Source organism: Ciona intestinalis, chromosome 12, assembly GCF_000224145.3.
Source record: "Ciona intestinalis chromosome 12, KH, whole genome shotgun sequence".
In the NCBI taxonomy this organism is placed as follows: Eukaryota; Metazoa; Chordata; class Ascidiacea; order Phlebobranchia; family Cionidae; genus Ciona; species Ciona intestinalis.
The window spans coordinates 1668976-1693039 of NC_020177.2; the positions used below are offsets into that span (position 1 = coordinate 1668976).

Consider the following 24064-nt stretch of genomic DNA (forward strand, 5'->3'; position numbering starts at 1 on the left):
CCCATTAGTGACCACTGGTTGGAGCAATTGCCGTTAAGTGTCCTGCCCAAGGACACATACGCCAACAATGGTAGCAGCGTCGAGCCTTGAACCCATTACCTCTGGGTTACAGGTAGGCGCGCTAACCACTATACCACGGCGCCGGACTAGTAATCTTACATTACGCGACCACTTTGCTTCCACTGGTTAAAATATTGCCCGGTTTGGTTTTAAATACGAACAGTGTCTCCGACCACCTATCAAAAGATAATTTCGTACACTAACTCGCCACATCTTATTACTTGGTTATTACAGACGTGGAAATGTTTTCGCAGATAAATTGGCAGGAAATATTGGCTTTGGTTTCCTCTATTGAGTTTGCAGTCTGTGATCGAAGGGTTGTTTTGCAAAGTCACATTAGTTAATATTCATTATTCTTATTGTTTGAATGCTGCATAGCATTTGAAACCACCATCACTCAATTTGTATTGGTATAAAAAAACATATAGTCTATATCAGTGCTCTTCAACCTTTTTTGGGTTGGTGAAGTCCTAAAGTTGTTGCGACGAACTTATGCACCCCTGATTGCTTTATTGTAAAAGTAATGACGTCATCAAGGAGAAATGCGTGCGAGAATAAGTTCATGCTTAGTCCAAAAGCACCGCTTATCAAAATTATTAGAAACAGGTGGTTTGCGGTTAAAGAGAAGACCAGTTTCGCAAAGATAGCACCAAAAACTGAGGAAAAAACTGTAGAAAAGCGGCTAAAAAAATTTTTTTGTTTGTAATGCACCTTTGTATACCCCTTTTCACTGGTGCACCCCTGGCATATTTTGGTGCGCACCGTGCGCACCGGTTGAAGAGCACTGGTCTATAAAACTAAACAATGTTCAGGCGTTACTGAAGCAATTATGCTGATACGTTTAGCTTGAGTGGTTGATGTTGGTTGTCCTCACTAGGTGTTGCTCGGGAGTTCTTTTTCGATTTACTACGGCGTGCTGGTCTCCTGACAAAGTATAGGCGGAACGCAACCCTCAGTCTCGAAGGGTTTAATTCAAATTTTGGAATATCTAGCCTCAAGTTTGTTTTGAACATGACTCGAAACTACCTGAGTATATCTTTATTGTTGATTTGTATTTGACGGTATATAGATTGCAGCAGGTGACATGACTATACTTATTCAATCTAAACGCGCATAGGGCAAGATGAAAAAAATCGCAAAACGCACGCATAGAACAAACTGCATTGTGTCATTAGAGCGAGTGTATAGATGGACGAGAGATGACCTAACTATGACGTAACAATAATGTCGAGATGTCATTTAGGACTAATTGTGACGTAACGGAAATAGCGATTGTGACGTAAATTTATGTCGCGAGTGACCTTTATTATGTTGTAATAAAGAACCGTCCAGCCATTCTTTAAATCCTAATACGTTAAAGGGACCACGAAAAGTGTGTGAGGTCACGATAAAGTATGACGTTACGGGTAAGTGTGACGTCACAAAAAATGTGATGTCTTGGAAAAAGTGACATCACGGAAAATGTGCCGTCATGCGAAAACATTACTTCCTTTTAATGAAAATCAAGGAACCATCCTGATGACAAATTAATATTATGACTGGTTTGCAACGTACGGTCCAATAGCTTTTAAAGAACAAGTCATATCGCGTTTAAAAAACACTGGCGAAGACAGCACAGTAACACTTTTTTGTCTGAAGATAATATTTTTTCTTCTGGTAATTAAACATTTTATACCGAAATTCATACGCGCATACTCTAGTAATGGAAAGTAAAATTTGTTGTCTCATATTTCCAATGCCTACTAAAGAGTTAAAGACATATTCTCTACACTTCGTTCTGGTTGACTTACAAGCTGACCCATCTGTATTGGTGTGAAACTGTAAGCATATAATCGCTACAGCTTATATAGCCTTATAGCATGCAGCGATGCAGGTTTATGGTTACACAGAGTAAGTGCATTTTGACGCCTTTTTGAGATATTGCAATTTTTTATCTACGTTTTTACTTGTACAAATTACCCATATTGTTTATATTTTATATGAATAAGGCATACAGGGTACATTGAATAAGTATAGTCATGTCACCTGCTGCAATCTATATATACCGTCAAATCATATATACTGAAGTCACTTCAGTATACTATGGTCAAATACAAATCAACAATAAAGATATACTCAGATACGAGGGTTGCGTTTCACCTACTTCGTCAGGAGACCCGCGACGCACGCCGTAGTAAATCAAAAAAGAACTCCCGAGCAACACCTAGTGAGGACAACCAACATCAACCACTCAAGCTAAACGTATCAGCATAGTTGCCTCAGTAACGCCGGAACATTGTTTAGTTATATAGACTATGGTGCGTTTATACCAATACAAATTGAGTGATGGTGGTTTCAAATGCCATGCAGCATTCAAACAATAAGAATAATGAATATTAACTAATGTGACTTTGCAAAACAACCCTTCGATCACAGATTGCAAACTTAATGGAGGAAACCAAAGCCAATATTTCCTGCCAATTTATCTGCGGAAACATTTCAGAGTTCCTGAATTGAACCAACTTCTTCTACTAAAGACAAAGGGTGCGGAAATGTTTACACGTTTAATATCACCACGTCTGTAATACCCAAGTAATAACATGTGGCGAGTTGGTGTACGAAATTATTTTTTTATTCGGTGGTGGGTGACACTGGGCCATACTTTAACAAGTGGAACAAAAGCGGTCGCGCAATGGAAGATTACACTCATGCTGTACCTGCTCGAAATCAAATAGCTTACTTGCCCGTAGGACCATTGTCTTTATTTTCTACGAAACAAAACAAATTTACATCAACACTGATTTCGACGCTTTAGCGGATTACGTCGTCGTGTGTGAAGAATTAGTAGTAAATAAATAAATAAACAGCTAAATCACTTGCGCCCTTACACTTAAAAGACAAAATTTTTATATTTTAAAACGTATTGAAGATTGCTGCTTACATCGACAACTATGATATTCGGCTCGCATTCTTGCTGGCTTTAAAACGACAAATTGCATAAAATGTGTTGCGATTTTCATAACATATTGTCCTATTTAATACGCACGGCGAATGGCACACGGACCAAATGTGAGACCCGCCTATTAAATGTCGGACTACCGATTTCCTCAAGTTGACTGTAGTGCGAGAATCGGCAAGCTTCTTACATAACAGTTGCTCAATCCATAAATACGAGACAGTTGTTGTTTGGGTGATGGTGTATTATACAGTAATAATTTACTTTTTTACGACAGGAGATCAGAATGAATTACTTAAGCAGTTGTAATCTAAGTTACGACCTGTGTAAGAAATCAACCGACTACTGGATAAGGAAAATTGAAGCTATTCATTAGTTAGCCGATAATTTTAATAGGGACACCGATACTAAATACTAAACAGATACCAAGCGAGCAGTTGTTAAACAAAATAATTCTGTCGCAATCTTAACATCTATTTTGCTTACGTTTTTTTTTAATTTTGAAATAGCACGAACTATATAGCACTTTGGTGCGCATTCAGGAGCATCACGTGTGCTGTTTAGTTCATAATCAATCACTACTGAATTACATTAAAAATTCGTTTTGGTTGATTCTGTGGGAGACCACCAATAACACATAAGCATGAATATCTATTAGTTACTACGGTAAACGCATATAATATAAGTAGTGTGATCACGACACGCAGATACAAGGTATAATTACAATGGAAAGAAGATATGATGATTTAAATATGGCGGATAACTGTTTGGCCACGTTTTCCATTTTTCCAAAAAGTGAATTTTCTTCGTTTTTTTTTCACCTTGCATGGTAGGGTGACGTTGTATGTCAAAAATATATGGAAATAATATAATATATTTGAATAGATTTCTTACATCCCGAAGTTATAGCCACCACCCATCATGCCAGGAGGTCCCTGCATACCAGCAGGAGGCATTCCTCCAGGCATCCCTGGCATCTGAGGAGCAGCATAGCCAGGTTGTGGATAGGAGGGTCCAGCGGTGATCATTAGGGTGGGGTTATCTAAAATCAAAAATAAATAGCATAAAAACCAATACGTTTTTCAACATATGTTTTGTAAAGTTAAGTTTTAAGTTTCTCCATTTCACATATATTCACATTAATGTGATATGATAATTAATATGCACATTAATTGTTAAATCCTATACACTGGGGAAGTTGTATTCCAAGAGTTATACCATATAGTGACTTTATACACCTCAAGACTTTACAGGCATTTAAAAATATAACTTGGAGCAAAAAAATTATAAACTCGGATTCTTTACAAATGATAAACAACTATCACGCACCGTATACGATCGGCTTATTTTCTGTTTGTTCTTCTTCTTGTTTTCTCACATTTTCCGATGTTTCAAGTTTGTCAATCTGCAAATGCAAAAATTATAATAAATTTTAATCAAAATTTAATATAAATTGGCCGATTCAAACCTGAAATGTTTAAATTAAAAGCTGTATATTAATATATACATACCCTTATTGTGTACTCTCTCATGACTTGAATAAGATATGGCATTGCATAATCACTGATTCCATGTCTCCATGCTTGTTCCAATACAACATCAGGTCGAAGCAAGTCATAACAGGAATAAAGTCCAGCAGAGAAACATTCGTATCTCTGTCTTTCAAGGAACCACTCCAACAATTCCTCTGCCAACTCTGTGTCCCGGGATTCCCCTGCATATGTCATTGCATCCTAATGAAAAGTAAATGTCTGATTAAAAATGAATGTTTCTTGGTTAAGTAATTTTCTTAATCTGTAAGTGCGCATTGTGTGCACTTGTCAAATAATAATAATAACTTTTTCTGTTTCTTTGATTACAGTAGTGAAGATTTATAATTGTTTTAAAGTTAAACTAAAACTAAAAGACCGGGTATAGTGACAAAACAACAGTTGTTAAAACATGCCTATGTTTTGATTAAAAACATATTTACATTTAGTTGGAAGAAAATAGGCAAGGTCAGTACACCTAGCACACAAATGAACCATTTATGTTTAATTATTATCAAGTTAGTTTTCTAATAGAAACAAAACTATGCTTAACAAAATACACAAGTCCTTGTTTTGTTATACGATGTATGTTTTCTAAAATAGAAAAAAAATATCAAAAAGACAGCAGCCAAGTTTCTCATTAAATTGAAGTTTTCGTTTTGAGTCTTTTTTCATAATTACATTTCGATTTTTAAAGGTCCACTACTGGTCCGGAAAATTTGTTTTGAAATTTTACTGGTTCGTAAGCTAATACAGTAGGTTGAAAACCATTTGTTAAAAAGGCAAAACATTACAAGCGTCCATGTAGGTGTTACCTTGTAGAGCAGATCTTTTTTGCACAACTCAACAGATTGCTTCCATCTGTTGTTTCCTTTGTATAAGTATGCTGCAATACGACGGAACTCAATCAACTCGTGTTTCTCTAAACGCTGCAAAGGAATTAAGAATAAATTTTAAAACAGAACTAAAACGATTTAAAACACTTTTGGCAAACTTATTTGCATTGGGCTGCTAAAGTTTGCTGATCCATCCGGGGAAAATAAAATTCTATTCGCATTTTTGTAACTGGCTCAGTCTACAGAAACATATTTTGTAACAAAGTTTTATTTTAATTTAAAAAAATCTGTTTTATAAAATCATAATGAAATAAAGAATATTGACAATGATAAAACTTTGAAATAAGATTTATCATACTTGTGCAAGAGCAATGGTGTCAAAGTTATCATACGCATCAATGGAGTTGCGAAGACCAGAGTAATCCTCTTCTTCAATAAGAAGATCATTCAATGCCTCATTTATCGCCTGTTAATGTTAAGTTTATTATTATAACAATGTTGTCTAAATTTATGTATTGTTCAACATAAGCTGATGCTGCCAGCAAAATATAAATCTATTATTACAGCTCTCCTGGCCATTTTGTTTTTTCTGTATCACATTTATCAAAATAGTAACTTAGTAAAAACCTGATTTAATTTTTTTCCGAAGAGCTGCTTTATATAGGTAATCTTTTGTATAAATATAATAAAATTATATTCTGCAAATAAACTTTAAATAGAAAAACTGCTATGGCAGTTACACTGTGTGGTTTCCAAGGTATAAGCAATTTTCCCATGTATTTGGTAAGACTGTTCTACCAAAATCGACACAAAAAGTTAGGAAAAAATGCAACAAAACAAGTAGCATTGCCTAGAACAATATGATGATAAATTTTCGAATTAGCAGGTCAGAAGTTGCAAAACTTTTTTTATCTTGTCTTTAAAAGGATTTTATTTAAATATGTTAACAGCACCTTGTTGTTGTGTGTCTGCACGGTACGCAGATATGGTTTGACGAGTGGCAAATGTTGAACTTTCCTGAAGAAAGCAACAGCTCTTGTGTGGTCCATACGTGGTGACAATACGTTGAGTAAGTCGTTTATAAGCATGGGTTTGTAGTCCAGATAAAACTGCAGGGATTTGTAGTAGAGCTCAATGTTGGCAACCTGAGTAAAAAAAGATGATTTGGATTAAATATATTTAATAAATAAACTTAATTAGAATTATTTATCGCCTGGATATGTTTTCAGCTTTTTAAAAGTTATATTTTGCATACTACATGCTACAACTTTTTACTAAAACATTATTGTTTATTAAGTTAAAATTTCGAGACAAACTTGAAGCAGTTTTATCACTCAACGGAGTGCCAAGATACATTGTTTAATAAAGTTTATTACCTTGGTTATAATATCTTTATATTGTCCTTCTTTCCATGCATCGGTGGGATGAGCCATCATGGTAACAATGGCGTTATCATATTCCTCATATTTGTCATACAGGAACACCAACTCTGCCCACAAGTGTGCTTGTTCTGCAGCTCGAAGAACCTGGGTTTAATATCAGTTGTTTTTACTTGGTAAGACATAATTATAAAATTAATTTGCAAGAAACTCCAGAAATATACCTGGTTTAATTGAAAAAAATATTATATATATTAATCAGAAACATAAAAGCACCAAAAAATTGCAAATATATTAAACCTCATAAATTTAAACGTGAGAGATGCTTTACCTCAACAATATCCCCATGAACTTTAAACCAATGCATTTATATCAACTAATTTGTCAGCTTTTAACGAAACACACATGTTTGGTTACTTAACTACTTTCAAACTTCAGCCAAACACTGATGTTATTATATCTTATAATTTAGACCTAAAATTATGGTGGAAATTAATAGTTTTTTGACAAATTATATTTTTCAATATAACAAAACAATGGTTTTAGCATAGAAAATGACACTGACTTTATTGAAACCAATATTTCTTCTGCTATGTGGTAAAACTTCACTATAGTTGGTTTTAATATGAATACAATTTAATATCTATCAATGTCCTCATTTACCTTGGGGATGTTGACTCTTGACCAGAAAAGTTCCAGATGTTCTCTCATCTTCCCTGGTTTATACTTGGAGTAAAGGATGGCAAGTTCCGTGAACATCCCCATGTGAGCACGCTCAAGTCCAAGAGCAGCCTCCAACATCGTGATCAACTCTTCAAAGTATCCGCGGTCCTATTGAAGACAAAAGTGATCATTTTAATGAAATGAAAGACAAGATGGAAGTCATTAATAAAAAATTAAAAGCAATGTTGAAAATATGAAATAGTAGTCGAAACCTATTGTTTCAAAATTAGTAATTTATTTAGATTTGCTAAAAACAAACAAAATAAGAGTAAACTAAGTGGCACAATACTAGATATACAGTGTTATTTAAATATAAGTTGCAAAAGAATAATAAACGAAGTGAAGTAAAAATTAATGGAGGTGGACAAATGGATCTGATATAAACATCAAAAATTTTATAAAATTCATATAGTAAAAAGGACTAAAAGGTTCACAAAAACTTGGATCCATTCATACAAATACACTGCCGTTGTTCTAACAACTAACAAAATATTCCTAATACCTGGTAGTAATTAATAAGTTCTTCCAATTCATCAGCATGAACAACAATGTGAAGGCCACATATTTGTGCGAGACGAAACTCTTCACCATCAACACAAGCAAAGCAAACCTGAAAATAAATTTTAGGATGATGTTTATGCTTGACCACTTTATATATATCATCTTTGCTTTGTGGAAAAAAATGTTGAATTTATGTAGAAGCATAGAATGATAGCTTCATAGCTAAACACCTATTTTAAAGTTATATTATTTTTTACTACCTAAGTGTTTTTACTAAGTTGTTGTCATGCAAAATATATTCTAACAAAGCTATTCTACAAAATTTAGTTTTCGTGCCGAGGTTTAGCAACAAAAAATAAATTTTCCATAAAAAATGGTTGTTTTGGAATTATATAATAAAAATATTAAAACATTTACCTCCTTCCATGTTCGTGTGGAGTTGGCTTTACGTGCGGAATCAACAGCAGTTTGATATTCACCGAGGTGGACGACCGTGGATGCGAGCCGAGCAAAGTTGGAGATGTTGTTGAAGAGAACCTTGGCTGCCTCGTACATCTTTTGATCGTAACATCTGTCTCCAACCTGAAGAAAGCGATACATTAAGTTTACAGACTTCAAAAAAATTCTGAAGTGATTTAGTTTAAAAACTAAATTTAAAATTGACATAAACGGTAATAATTACATATATAATGGCATATGATTTTGGTTAAAACTATGAAATGCATGTTAGGTAAGAGTCGCTTACATTCAACAGCTATTCATTGAAATTGCTTAAATAGCTTTTTGTTTTATTTAAACAGAAAAAACACACGTCACCTGTTGTATGTTGGCATTGTTTGGGCCACTAATAAACTCTTCAAGATCTGCGAGTCTATTGGTTTTAGCGAAAGCGAAAACAAGTTCAGTCTCAACATAAGATTCTCGTGCCTTCTTACGAGCCATCTGCAAGTAACGAACCAAATCCTCCCAATTCTCTGCAAATATAAAAACACAGAATAGTAAAAATATATATATTTTCTGAATGTAAAACTAAGTTTCTCACACAACATTACCTGTCTTGGATTATATGGTTTGGACAAGAAAATATTAAAATATAGTAATAGGAATACTTTTAAAGTAGTCCAGTTGATAAAGGGCTTCTTTAAAAAGAAGAAGCCCTTTATCTCTGTCTTTAATATTGTTTAAGCATACATACATATTATCAAGTACTGTATAACCATGAAATATCCCATAAAAAATGAGATTGAACAACAAGCAAATTACAAGCTGACAAAATGATATAAAAACATTTTAATATTTTACAAAAATTACCGGATTTATTTGAAGCTTCCACCACCTCCATGTAAGAGCTTGGATCATCAGCTTTGATGTAAGAATCAATCGCTTCCTTTATCATTCCCGAGTTCAACTGAGCTCGTGCCAGTTGTGACCACACGGTGGGCTCGTTGCAACGTTCCGCAAACTCATACGCACGGTCGAGGTTTTTCACATGCTCGATCAAAACCTGAAAATTAATCAATGATAAATATTTTACTTGTCTCTAAACCCTGGAACACAAGGTGTCACTAGAGTCTGCATTACAGTTTGTTGGGTTACTTAGTAGTGGTGGTGGTTCACTAAACACTTTAACGGTTATTTTAAAAGTATTACCTGTTTTATTGAATAATTGTAAATTGGTTTTGTAAGAATTTTTTTTTGTAACAAAACTGGAAAAAGTTTAGAAACAAATGTTTTATTTTAAATGCTCCTTCAGGTTTTATATTTGCGTCACTGTTTAAAAAATTAAGTTACTAATCTTCATAAACATGACTTGTAGTATTTTATATGGGGTATCATGGATTTGTTTTAAAATATTTGGAAAAGTTTTCTGCTTGACAGTAATGCAGATTTTTGAAAACCATATTTTAACTACACTGTATAAACAAGAATCACTTCCATAATTAACAATATCAACTCACAGAGATTGCAGAAGTGTTGACGTCAAACTTGTTAAATATCGCGAATGCTTCCTCGAAGAGTTCGTTTTCGATGCAAATATTTGCGATATCTGGAGCATCATAATTATCAAGTTGAGTGATGTAATCCATCACACGAGAGCTGTCAGCTTTGATCGCAGTGAGAATCAAGAGGTTCTGGAGGTTCCTAAACACAAAGATAAAACATCATATTATTAAACAAAGAAGCATTATTATTGCCTGCTTTGAATTGAACAATAAATGTAACACTTCATAAACCGCACAGGTTGTATATGTGGCATATCATATGAATATTTTATATATTTTACAATCAATGCTTTTCATAAAGAGACAGTCACAAAGTTGCATACATGGTAAGCATGAGGTGCTTAAGCTGACATATATTGTGTGCAACAATACATTTGTTGCATAATGTCTTTTAATTGCTTTACAACCAAAAATAAATGGTGACTGTAATGTTGATAATACAAAACTGATACCTGTGATCGGAAAACATTGAATTATCCAACACGATCTTCTCCAACAACTCAATGAGTTCATTTGGAAGATCCGCTGCCATGAAAGCTTTCACGGCAACCGAGATTTCATCTGGGTCTTGTGCTTCACCAAGTGCTGTCTGTACCACCTGTAGAATATTGAAAATAAAGTTTCCCCGAATCTTAGGCCAGTTTGGCAACTTTCAAAAAAACTCATAAGATTTAAGATTTAATTTAAATTAGATTAAGATATAAACAGGCATTAAATAATAAAGAACATTGATTTACCTGATCAATAAGTTGCCTCCTGTATTGGTTTGTATCTTCCAAAACTTTTCCCCACAACTCAACGTCCTTTCTTCTCACCAAATATCGAGCTTCAGATTTGAACAAGGAGTTTTCATTGCAAAGCTGGAATACAAACAATGGTTAGATGAAACACAATTAGAACACTGGTCACAAATATGTCTTTGCTAACAGTATACTGTGTTTTTTTTAATGAAAATAAACAATTCAGCCACATTAGGAATACAAAAACAACCGTCAGAAATTATTGAGTTCATTTTCCCATATTAGAACCTTCAAAGAGTTAAAACATGGATGTCTGATTGCACACCATGCACGGTGCAAACAATAGAAAAATTTAACATTTTCCCTAATTGAAATGCATAAAACTATAAAACGAATTAGGTTAGATAATAGATTATAAATAAGTAGTAACATAACATAAGTTTGTTTTTAAAATTTGCAAAGAAATCGAAATCTTACCCTGATAAGTTCATCATCACACTGGCCACGTTCGTAGCAAACGCAAGCCATATGTGGATCTCGCTTCTCGCAGTATTTACCAACCACTCGACTATCATAGAATGGATTCTCACGCAAGAATCGCTCGGGGTTATTGTTTGAATCGATGTAGATCTTAGCAAGTGCATTGTGGGTAGCTGGTTCCTCGGATCCTTCATGCACACGCGACTCCAACCATGGAAGAAGAAGTTTTAGCCTGAAATTAGAATTTTTGTCGGTAACATTTGGGAATAAAAATTAAAAAATTTTTGGATGTAAGTAATAGGGAAAATTGAAAATAATTGCAAACATCAAATTTAAATTAGGAAAATGTTAAAAATATTATACGAGTACATTACTTTGCAACTATAAAAATGACAACAGATTTGAAACCTACAAAAGTAAATAATAGAAGTAAATAGATCACCTGTTTCTCTTCTCAACTTCTTCCACAAGCTCATCTGTAGAGAATTGTCCTCTGACGACCATGATCAGGTTCTTGATGGTGTCCTCCTGACAATCAACATCCAACAATCCTCCGACAACAACTGGGAGACGAGAAGGATTCACCTGAAGATTAAGAGGAAAAGATGATCTTAAAAAAAATCTTGAACAAATTACATGTTAATGTATTACTGGGAAACAACCACTATGCAACGTTTTTTTCCATCACATTTAGCATTAAAAGTATGAAATTGTTTATTTTAATAATCATATACAAAAATATTTAATACATTCAATTTTTAATACATTCAAAAGTCTTTTGTAAATACACATAACACATTCTATTGAATGGTAGCCTCCAACAGTTATGAAATAACTTTTTGTAGATGTTTTGGGGTTTTATACAAGAAGGTTGGTTAAAAAAAAGTGATTTTTTATAAATTTCAGCACAATAACGGAAAACTACTTAATCTACATTTATACAATACAGCATATAAAGGGTTCTGTCTTTTGTTCTGAAAAATACTGTTTCAACTTTTCAAGCTTACTATAATAGGTCTACCCTTATTGCAACATTTTATTATTATTATAACAACAAAGACTTTTTTTTCAAAATTCTTAAACTAGATCTAACCTTCTGCACATAGATCTCAATATACTTTGGTATGTTGTTGCGATACAAATAGAGGACGAGATCGTGAACAAAGTCAAATCGATCGCACACGATGATCAATGGAAGTTGATCCGTCAACTTGGCTTCTTTTAAGAAGTTTTTCACCTGGAGAAAATGAAATAAAAATTTTAAATATTTGTTATTTTGTCATCTTAATACAACACAGTCATTATTCAAGGATAGAATAAAATATGACAAGGTAAACAGTATAGACATGTAGTAAATATGGCAGATTGAATAAATTCACTTGGTTACCTTATTTTTTAGCACAATAATATGCAAGGCAAGCACTCAAAACTGATTTATTTTTGCACATAAAAGCACTGTGCATTTAAACTAGGATATTGCCACACTATCACACACACCTTATCCGCATCATAGCAGTTGCTTTCACGACAAATCCTCTCGACTTCCTTGATCTGACCTGTCTTACAAGCTGCTTGTATGTATTTGAAGTGAACATCAGGATCTTGACTGAAGTTCACAATCGATCCAAGGAAGTAAAATAAACCTAGGAAAAAATAGCAGCATATTAACAAAAATGCAGAGTTCTAATGAAAAACCATCGCCATGTACAATTAACTTTGTTAACGGTAATAAAATGTTAACACATAACAATGCTTTTGAAAATTCTGAATATTTTAATATAAAACCTAACAACTGCATATCAAAAACTTTTTGGGGAAAACTGGACATTAGCATATATATTATAACATTAAGTTGTTTTTAAACTTTTTAACCACAAAACAGAACAGACTTAAACAAAAAAACTAATAGATGACCAGATAAAATAGTTTAGCTTATCATTTCATTATGTCTTCATAACTCACCTTCGAAGCTTTTAAAGGATTCAAAAACCTCAATCAGCTTTTCAGTTGTAAGTTGCTCATGGTATTTTGTTGCCACTTGAACACAAATCTGTAGATTCTGTCGAATGTTAGCTGTCAACATTGCCTGTGAAGAAAGATATAACATTGTTAAATAGACTCAGATGTAAGTGTATGCCTAGAATTTCTGTGTGGTGACCCTTTAGGTTTATCAAATATAAGTACCATCATAATTTTGTTGCTGCATATGCTGTTACATGCAAATTAAAGATGCAACATTCGGCTTAATTATCCTTAAACATAAGTTTGTGTATTTTGTCTGTATTGATATTCAAACTGTAAAATTAGAATCTTTCAGCTTTGGGTTGTGGAGTTTTTACTTTAAATGTTGGGCTTAAATTGTCATTTAAAAGGTCATTGTTTTGACATTGAGTGAGGAAACCAATGCTGCTTCTCTTGTGTAATTATTCTTATCTATTAACTTTTCACATTGTTAATATTTAACTAAACCTTTCAACATTTAAAATAAGCAAAAACAACCTTCAAGCATTCCAAGGAATCTTCAACTGACAAGCTGCCGAAGTAGTTGACCAACCATTCAGGGTTAAGCAGATGTGTGTGGATGATGGCACGTTTAATATCATAGAGGTCCACAAAATGTTCAAGCGCTCGTTGCAACAGACCGGCTTTCTCACATAGTTGCGCAACATGGGCACGATCGTAATGGGTGAACATCTGGTTGCCAAGAATGGCATCCGCAACCTGTATGTGTAGTGTAAGAAAACCAGTTTAACAATTTTCGTGACAGATCGTTTAATAAAATATTGTTCCAGACATATAACATGTTAAATAATTTTATAAAATTGACAAAATTTTGACAGGGAAACTTAAAAAGTATGGTCTTCAATTTTTTTATATAAGTTTCTAAATCAATCTCTCCATTTTTTTATAGAATCCTTTTATCTAAAACATATCCAGAGTTTTCGACTGTCGAACCTGTGGGGCGTGCATGAGGTTCATCTCAAGCAGACGTGTCTGCAGAGCTCCTTCTGCTGGTCTATTATTCTTCAATGCATCAAGGAGGAACGCAGTGCATTGTTGGATGAGGTTTTGTTCCATGAAAACATCCACAATCTGTGAATATATTTCATCATCAACATTATTTTATTCTTGTGTACCAAAAATAGATCAATATGAGAGTATGATGATCACTTGAATATTTTCCCATGAAATGCTAACTCATGGTAATAACATGTGGTGTATTGTGGGACATATGCAGTAACTTTGTTGGTAATTTTTCATATGTGTTTGTGTTTTTTTGGCACGTCATTTGATTTGGATAAGCTATTGTTGATCGTTTAATTGCAAAATTTACCCTTTATGTATTGTCCAATGCTGAACAGGCCAACAATAGCACCAACACATATAATAAGAAAAAAAAGTTTGTTTTTTTTTAATTTCAAACAAACCTGAGCAACATCCGCGAGTGGCTCATCATCTTGTACCAACATCATCGCAAACTGTTTTCCCGTCTCCGGATTAACCCGCATCACATTACGGAGGAGGAAGACATAATCGGGAGTGTAACCGACCTTCTTTGCATACATCACAATCTTCTGGAATTGCCCCGTCTCCGCAAAACACATGATCACCTGTGGAAAGTAAACTGGTGTTAAACAGGACATAAAATGCTTCTTATGATAATAAAAGGTGTTCCAAATTACCTTTTGGGGCTAGTAATAAATATTTAAGCACTATTGGAGTTAAACTCTTGGAAGTCTGAATTAAATTTGTATCTAATTTTAAATTAGTCAATACCAAGCTTTTCAAAAATTAATTACTAATTAAGTCGCTATTTGTGTTTGTAATCTAGTAGCCCAAACTATTTACCTTATTAGGAATAGTTGCCCTGAGGTAGATAGACAGGGCAAGAGTTGAATCAACAGGTTTCACGAGATCTCCAAGCTCTTCAGAACATTCAAGTTTCTCATCCTTCAACCATTTCTCCATCAGATGTTTCCTGCCTTGTTGAAGCACCGGTCTACATAACTCCAGTGACTCAAATTTGTTCAGTTTGCCCTGTTTTTTAAACAAAATATCATTTGTTTTTAAGGTAGAAAACGATTTAATAATTTATGTTTTAAGCAATTGACATTTACCAAACCTATAAAGCCAGAATTATCATAGCTTTTAACAAATTTATTTTGCAAACTAACAATTTACATTTTATTACAAGTTGACCAGAAGATTGGATGTTTGAATTGTAATACCAGAAGTAGCAGTAATGATAGGTAGGTTAAATATTTAAAAAGTGATAACGGTTTTATGCATTTGGTGCTTTGAACAATAAATCAGTAAACAAGTTAGTAAGTATGGCTAGTTTACCTGGTCCAATAGAATGCCAAAGTATTGCAACAATGGTGGAGAGTTTTGGCCTGGTTGGGCAGGCACGGAGAGAAACTTCTGGATGGTTTGGGAAGTCCTCAGGATACCCTGGATGAAGAAATGGTTATTTAAATATTGTACGAGTTTTAAAGAATACTTTTTTCCTTATATTGGTCACTTTGTAATGCTATGGCCATAAAGCAGAGGAAATAGGGACAATCCTTCATTAACTTAAATATTTTGCAAGTAAAGAGATTTCTAAAATGTGATGTAAAGAGTAAAGACCTTCCAGGTGGGCCACATAATTTGTAAATGTTTTGTAAACCCTAATGCATGTATATAATTTGTAAACCCTAATGCATGTATTGGTAAATTAGATGTTGGCATATCATGAAATGGTATGCTAACATACAAGTCAAAAAGAGTGGCACAGAACTCTCAACAAATATAGTGAATAATTAACTGAGCTAATAAAAACACAATAGCCTACTCGAGCAATGAATGTGTCAGGTGTATGCAGGATAAACTACAAAGTTCATAACAAGTTATGATGTAATGCTGAGGCCAGCAACAAGTAATGTTAGGTACATGCAAACTTTCGTTTCAAACTGACTCAACTACAAACGTTAAAGTCTTATTGAATAAAAATTAGTCTGTGTTGTATTACCGCATGTCTTAGTGCTTATGTAACACATTTCCATAAGTACAACAATAGGTAGATTTTAAAACTTATTAAAGTTTTTTCACTCCTGCCAAATTTAAATATAACCATCCCATTAACCCAACCCATATTTCTGCGTCCTATTTTTGTTCAACTGTGTGTGTTTGTTTTGTAAACATGCAACATTCGAAATGCAAAATTGAACAGCCTTGTGTATCAACCACAAGTCAGACGTTAAACTTACTTTTGGAGCATTTGCAGCAACTTTGGCCGCCTCAGTGTAGTTGCCTTGGGCAAATAATGTGTTGAATTTTCTAGAGAAGAGTTCATCTGCACCACCAAGATTGTTACGAACAGCAAAACGAAGAGCTAAGTCAGGGTTTTGTAAAGTGTTGGTTATGTACGGCACCACATTTTCCTCATCTACAGAAACTGATAGAACCTGCATAGAGACAGGTGTGACACCAATATAAAATGTACATATATAGAAACATTAGGGATGTGCCAAAAAAAGCTCTCGTTCGCCGAACCCCCGTGCTTTATAGTCAAGCTTGGTCAGAGTACCGGGCACTAATAACAACAAGGAGCAAATTGCACAAGAATAATGACATAAAAGGGTGGTCAACCGGAAAGGGTTTGTAATCACTGCAGACACTGCTCTATATCATTTCTGTATATATTTTAGTTGTTTTTCCGTATGTGGGCCAAGATTGCTACAAGCCCACACTACTGCGTGCAATAAAAGTGAAGCTCAGAATTTTGAGTATTAACATAACACAATTTACGAATTGACAATTCTAACTGTGCAGCATAACCTATTGTGTGTTAAAGATGAATTAAGAGGTTTTGTGCAGTTACTTGTTTTGCTGCTTATTGATATTTTTGGGTCCATATCAAAAAATGTTTACACCTATAAGTAAAGAGATAAAAATGTCAATCACCTGTCCCTTTCTGTTGACTCCAATAAGTCCTCCAGTAGCTTCATGAGGAGCAGTGACGAAGATGGTATCGGCACTGATTCGGTTCATAAAGATGCATACAGCAGTTTCAAGATCATACATATGAATGTATCCGTATTTAGTCACCACAAACACCACATTCTGGTTTGGAGAAACCTTATAAAATAAAAAGTAACAATCAGCTTTATTGCATGAATTCAGATTGTAACAGAGAAATTAAAGTATTGCGCAGTGCCAAGTTGGTTAATAATTGTCAATGCTTCACATAACAACTAGAATAACAGTGAAGACCAATACTGTGTGTTATTTAAATGTAAAACATAGTGATATAAATGAAGTCACAAGCAATATGGCGACACTCATAAGATATTTCACAATAATACAAGTTTTTCAGACGTTCAGCAAGACAGTTCAACTTCTGCGTTATGAAACATCTAAAATAAATTATGTTTACGTGTATCGGTATCCCCACTACAGCACAATTGCAAAACACTACGGTCTAAGGACTATGCCAATGTTACACACACAAATTAGAGTTATGTATTTTTACAATGCATTTTATATTTCAAATGCCTGTTCAAGTAAATAGAAATCAATACGACTTCCTTTACTTAAAACCTTCATCCCCAAGGAACACAAACACAACTACAATGAATGTTGAACTAATCAAACGTTTTTCCTAATTACTTCAAGGACGACTAAACCCGATTGGGTGTTTGGAACTAGTTCCCAGTGGAAACATTAGCATTACATCATTATACCAAATTAATTCAACATATAAGGTTAAGGTTACAACAACACTAACATAATATATGTATTACTATTAGCCTATACTTGTAACTGTTTGTTTTTTTCATTAACACATTATACCAATCATACATTAGCTTATTAAACTGTTTCTGCTGCTTGCAATGTAAATGTCAAACAAAATTTCCAGCAAATATATATACCTTTCTTTCTATGTTAAACACCCTTTACAAGTCAGGGTAAAAAAAAAAACTAACAATGTACATTAATTATAATTAAAAAAGTGAATACTAATTAAAGTATGTAGCACTCTTACCATTGTGCGTATTGTTTCAACTAATTTGAGTAAAGCATGATAGGCAATCAATCTAACACATTGTGCTGTACAGTGGTACCAGCAAACAGGAAATACGCTTATGTGGCTGGAAAGAAATTACTAGAACTGTATGTTAATGCAAGTACCAGCATCATTGGATCAACTTTTGTATTTGCTACTTACTGGAGACCAAAAATCTCATTTATATCAGAAATATAAGAAACCACAGAAATATAACAAAATCACCAAAAGTTGTTTTCACAATATAGACTATTTAAAATAAATTACAAAATCTTTAAACAAATCCACAAAATCAATATATATTTATTATAAAATTTTGTTTCTTACCTGCATTGCAACAGGGAAATCATTAGCGGCCTCCGGTGGAAAAAAAACGTCGACAGCTTTCTTGGTGAATGGTTGGTTGCCTGCAGCTGGGGATCCAACCTCGATGATATGAAGTTTGCCTCCTTGTGGTCCTCTTACAGCAAAACAGAAGAGGGTCGATTCTTCCTGTAACATGAATGATAGTGGTGTGGTTTATTGGTGTGTGTCAGCCATCATTTCAAAACCAAGAAAATAAACAAGCTAAGGGTTTAAGGTCAGTGATTAGGGTTGGGTTTGGATGATGTAAACCAGAGGTTAGGGTTTAGAAATGTCAAATCAAGTTCATAAATAAATCTCCTACAAATATGTTACTGTATTGTGTGACGTGTTTTATGTGAAGAAGTTTAAAATAAATAATTAAAAAGAATCTGTTGGGACAAGATTACAAACATCCCATTTATCAGGTGATTTGAGTGATTTAAGAAATGTGTTACCTTATTTCCTTCAAGTTTAATTTGAGCAAAAGATGCAGCATGTCCTTCAATTGGCTGACTGACTCTGCGTTCAACTGAGTAGAGTTGCATTGCACCCACCACTCGATTGGCTTGTGCGGAAATCCCAATCAGTAGCAACCACTTTTGTTTAGCGTCCGTCCTAAAAATAATACATATAATAAACATATAAATCTAAGAATCTGAGTATATAAATAAATACACTTAAACTGCAGTCTAACCAAACTCAGATTTTCTAGGTTCGTTAATAACACATTTTTTATTGTTTTAACTGAAACTTTAATACTTTATTTTAAAAGATTGAAACAATATTTATTTACCTGTAGTTAATGATCTGGCATTTGGCAAGACTTGGATGTTTGTCAAACATTTTTACCGGTTGTTGGGAATCTCCTGGAAAGTAAAAGTGATTTGAGATCTTTAAGAAAGTTGTTATATTATTCGCAAGAAATAGCAACCTTTTTTGTTAAGAAAATATAAAACAGTTTTAATGAATAATATGTTGACAGTATGTTTATTGTTTCCTTGAATAAAGTTAATTTGGGTATTATATACATATATTATACATAAAGTGAAGAGCACACCCTGCTCAATCAAATCGCTTTTTGCTGGTCCGAATCTAAACCCATTTTTCGTGCAATCTACCTCACTTAAACGGACTACATATTGACAAAAAAGAGTTTCTTTAATGTGCTTTTTTATCAATCAGACGCAGACATTTGCACTATTTATTGAGCAAAAGAGAACATTTTTTTATTCTTTATCAGTGTCTACTGTCTAAAAAGAAATGTCTTCAGGGTGCTGCGTGGAGTGCGTGCATATTCGGACAAGTTTGGCTTGGTCCAAATGTGGTCCGATTAAGTGGGGTTGACTGTATATTTTTATAAAAAATAATTTGTGTCCTTAAGTTTTAATATTTAGTTTAGATTACCTTTATCATGAAACAAATCTAAGAAAACTTATTAGGCCTATATAAAACAAAAGATAATATTTAAGATTAAAATATTGTACCAATACATAAAACTGCACACAGATGTTGATATGATTACCTTCCATGCTCCAGTGATATACAGAGGTTTCAGTGACCAAACCAACCATGTTGGTTGATATCCACTTCCAAAACACCACATCTTCTGTCATGGTGTGAGCTTTAAGTTTTGATTTCATTTCCATGTTAAAAATCTGAAGTGTGCGACCCGCTATAAAATTCAAATGTTAAATGGGTGGATGACATTGTACAGTACATGCTTTTTCTGTATATGGTCAGTTGATAGTCAGTTCATTTTCAGTTAAAATATAAATGTAGATTGATATTCAAATCAATGATATTGACCTATCTCTGTTATTTATTGATTTTAAGCAAGTTCGCACATATTTTCTTTTGAATTTCAGCTGACCAGATTTTTAGGATATTTCAGTAGGGCAAATAATTTTTTTTTATATATATATTTATTATATATATATATATTTACTGCTAGAATATAAAATTGGACCTATAAACAAACACAACACATACCCTTCAAGGCAATTACTTTGCTTGCAGGGTTCATGATTGCTGACTCAGCAGAAATAGGTCTTCGAATCGGATTTGCTGAGTCAGCAAGATCAATAATGACAACCTGAGCCTGATCAGCCACTTTTTCTCGCACACAAATAAATTTATCTGATTCCATTGTAAGAGTGGAGAACCCGATATTTGCTGCGTTGATGCCAACATTTTGAAGCTGAAAATTTAAAAAATCTAAATTATATGTCTACTTTAACAAAAGTTTTTTTAGCATAAATATAATAGGCTATATATTGTACATAACCTTCCTTTTTCTCATAACATTTTTAGCTGTGCAAAGTTAAATAAGAAGACAAAAAAGCATGTATTAAGTTAATTTCCCTATAAAGCCCTAATAAATATACACAAAAGAAAAATATACCATTCCTTGTTGCAAAAATTTAACATTCAATCTGGAGATTTATTGATGTAACAAGCTGTTACCTGAAGATGTTCTTGAAATTTAATAGGGAGATTTTGAGCCATGATTGATGTTTAGATCAAAATCGATGGAACTTTATATGTTTACTCGCACACACACTGAGTGACAGAAGTCAGAACAGTGACACAACTTATTAATGTATCTATGCAAGGGCTGGTTTAGCTCTTACGCCTATAAATAAGAAGAGCAATAGGTAAAACAAGGTTATCATAACATGTAGTTCGTGACTTAAATCGATGACAAACTCTTATATTAACTTTGAAGTGTAAGGCAGGTATTTCTCAAATGATAGAAACAAATCGACATGTTAAGGTAGCGCATTAGCAGGCAAGCTAAATCTACTGTTTCAAAATCAGATGTAATTTGCACATACAGAACAAATTGTATATATATATACAGTTTATTAAAAAATCATGCTAGCAGTTAGTCGCAATCCAAAATCATTGTCTCCTTATACTGCTGGCTAGATAGAGTTCGATTTTCAAATATCATCATTGACAATTAAATTATTTACAGACAGATTATTCATGGCATTACAATTTGCACAGTATGAATGAATGAATGAAATTTATTTCGTCTCTTCGGTCACGATAACGAAGAACAAGAGAGTTGATAAAAAGCGAAAAGACGGTAGTAACGGTAAAACAACAGTTGTTAAAACACGCTTGTTGATAAAAAAAAGAAATAATGTTTTGGATAAAAGGCGTGACCGTTACACCCTACAGACGATACAATTTCAAAATTAAATAAATATCATTTAATTAAACATATTAAAGTTCTAATTGGAAGAAAAGTGTGTGTATCATAAACAATTTAACCAAAAAAATGAAACTAAAACCGGGAGAAACCTACTATAACTAACAATAACATTAATTTATGGTGAAGTTGACAATCCTGGGGTTTATAAAACTAAACCTTGGTACAGACATACTAGATACCATCATGTGTTACACAGTGTAAACATCTAAAACATGCGAGTTTTACCATGAAAACTAAAATATAGCCCAGGTCATTAATATTATCAACCGGTAATCTTTAAATAAATACCCTGAACTAACGAATATTCTCACGTTTAAGGTGAGAAAACTAAGGAAGTTAAGTTCCTCAAATTATCGCCAATCCCAAGAACCTCGCCGGTAAAATACGTAGCTTGCTGACGTCACAATGGCCGTAGAAAGCAAGACCCGAAGCCGCCCTGTCATGTGATTTAAATGCTAGGTCAAGCGTGAAATATTGTGGTAACCTGTTATGGTGCTAAGGAAAGGGAGTACATGGAATAAGATTGATATTGTATATGTATTTTAACATTAATATATGTATTAACAATGCTTAATTGATTTGTTGGGCCGTGGGAAGCGGGATAAAAAAAGTTGCACAATAACCATTGTTAAATGTGTCCTAAATGTCCTTTTACTACAACGGTCGACTAAGCTCGATCAAAAACTTTTAATGCGTCCCCACTTAAATGACAATAGTTTGATTCAGGCGTGAATCGAAGGATTCGTCATCTCACCAACACGTGCCCTCCCAAACTCCCAGACAACCGCTGTCTCGACAGTGCTGATTACTAGATTATTGGCCTAACGGTTATAGCGCGCGCTTTACTAACGTCATGTCCCGGGTTCGATCCTCGGCTGCCGTAACAATTATTTTGGATTTGTTTTCTTTTAATAAGAAGTATGTGAGACTGATACTATATATATACTTTTTATTTATTATTGCATACTAACGTAAACAAAGCCAAAAGTTACCGATTACTGCGTTACCAGCGACTTCCCGATGCATGGGAGTTTACTCGCAAGCGTTACAATCATTAATTACTCATTAATTGGGCGATTTTATACACTATGGTTTATAAGGCTATAGGCTTAGTTAAAAGTATTGTATCGAATACAGCCGCGATTAATCAATGTAAAATTACATTTTAAATACGAATTAGCGCTTAAACAAACAGAAATTTAATCGTTAATTACTCGCTAATTAGGCGATCATATGCAATATGGTTTATAAAACTATGCTTAGTACAAAATACTTAATGGGGTACAATCATTTAACTAAAGTTTAAGGTGCATTTGCATCTCTTTAAATGAATTTGGCGCATTTGATCAAACAGTAAAGTAATCGTTAATTAATCGCTAATTATGCGGTTTCGATTCTGAAAATTTAGTCTAAAAATTATAAATATGGTCATGGTCATGATTCAAGCAACAACTCGCAACTAACCCGACATTAAACTTGCTGCCCACTATTCTCTTCCTTTTTTTTATTCTAAGTTCTTTTAAACTGTGATGTGTATTAGTGTAATGCACTCGTTCTAAATCTTACATAAGTGCGCACTCGAAACTGTTTACTGCTAACTTTGGTGGAATTCATTTTCGGGGGTTATGTTTTTCCATCATGCTCCAATCTTTGGATCAATTTCCTTTAAGGCTGACTCCCCCCATTGTACGGGTTGTGTCCTTACGCACACTTTTCTTCCAATTAGAACCTTAATATGTTTAATTAAATGTTCTTAACAAATTGTTTACATTGTATCGTATTTAGGGTGTAACGGTCACACCTTTTATTCAAAACAATATCTCTTTCTTTTTTATCAATAAGCGTGTTTTAACAACTGTTGTTTTACCGTTACTACCTGTCTTTTCGCTTTTATCAACTCTCTTGTTCTTAGTTATCGTGACCGAAGAGACGAAATAAATTTCATTCATTCATTCATTCATTCATTCATTCATTCATTCATTCATTCATTCATTCATTCATTCATTCATTCATTCATTCATTCATTCATTCATTCATTCATTCATTCATTCATCATGGTACACTATTTGTAAATACATAAAAAAAGGAAAAATTTAAATTTTATCATATTGGTTAATATCGACACTTTTTACGCACGTTAGTGGCTATATAGATCAGGGTTCTAGGCTATATCCCCCCGGCTATTTCCCCCTGTGCCTATTTCCTCCGTCTCTCGTCACTATTCCCAAATATTCTGGAGTAAACAAATGTTTTGAAGTAAACAAA

The 24064-nt window shown here is 33.7% G+C and overlaps 1 protein-coding gene across 1 annotated transcript; it reads right to left on the reverse strand.

Moving 5' to 3' along the window:
• Nucleotides 1–3218: 3218 nt before the first annotated feature.
• Nucleotides 3219–22191, reverse strand: LOC100178259 (clathrin heavy chain 1-like). The gene is made up of 33 exons (XM_002130243.4): nucleotides 21043–22191; nucleotides 20569–20776; nucleotides 20102–20251; nucleotides 19373–19445; nucleotides 19035–19194; nucleotides 18562–18726; nucleotides 17133–17306; nucleotides 16436–16633; nucleotides 15531–15638; nucleotides 15036–15224; nucleotides 14615–14797; nucleotides 14142–14279; nucleotides 13686–13907; nucleotides 13149–13272; nucleotides 12684–12829; nucleotides 12280–12423; nucleotides 11629–11771; nucleotides 11184–11418; nucleotides 10704–10826; nucleotides 10419–10564; nucleotides 9922–10105; nucleotides 9275–9467; nucleotides 8780–8937; nucleotides 8381–8545; nucleotides 7965–8072; nucleotides 7403–7570; nucleotides 6737–6886; nucleotides 6314–6505; nucleotides 5719–5826; nucleotides 5340–5453; nucleotides 4507–4728; nucleotides 4325–4400; nucleotides 3219–4037 (listed from the first exon to the last, which is right to left on the reverse strand). The coding sequence occupies exons 1-33, from the start codon at nucleotides 21082–21084 to the stop codon at nucleotides 3886–3888; spliced, it is 5061 nt and encodes a 1686-aa protein (XP_002130279.1). The 5' UTR covers nucleotides 21085–22191; the 3' UTR covers nucleotides 3219–3885.
• Between the last annotated feature and the right edge of the window lie 1873 nt (nucleotides 22192–24064).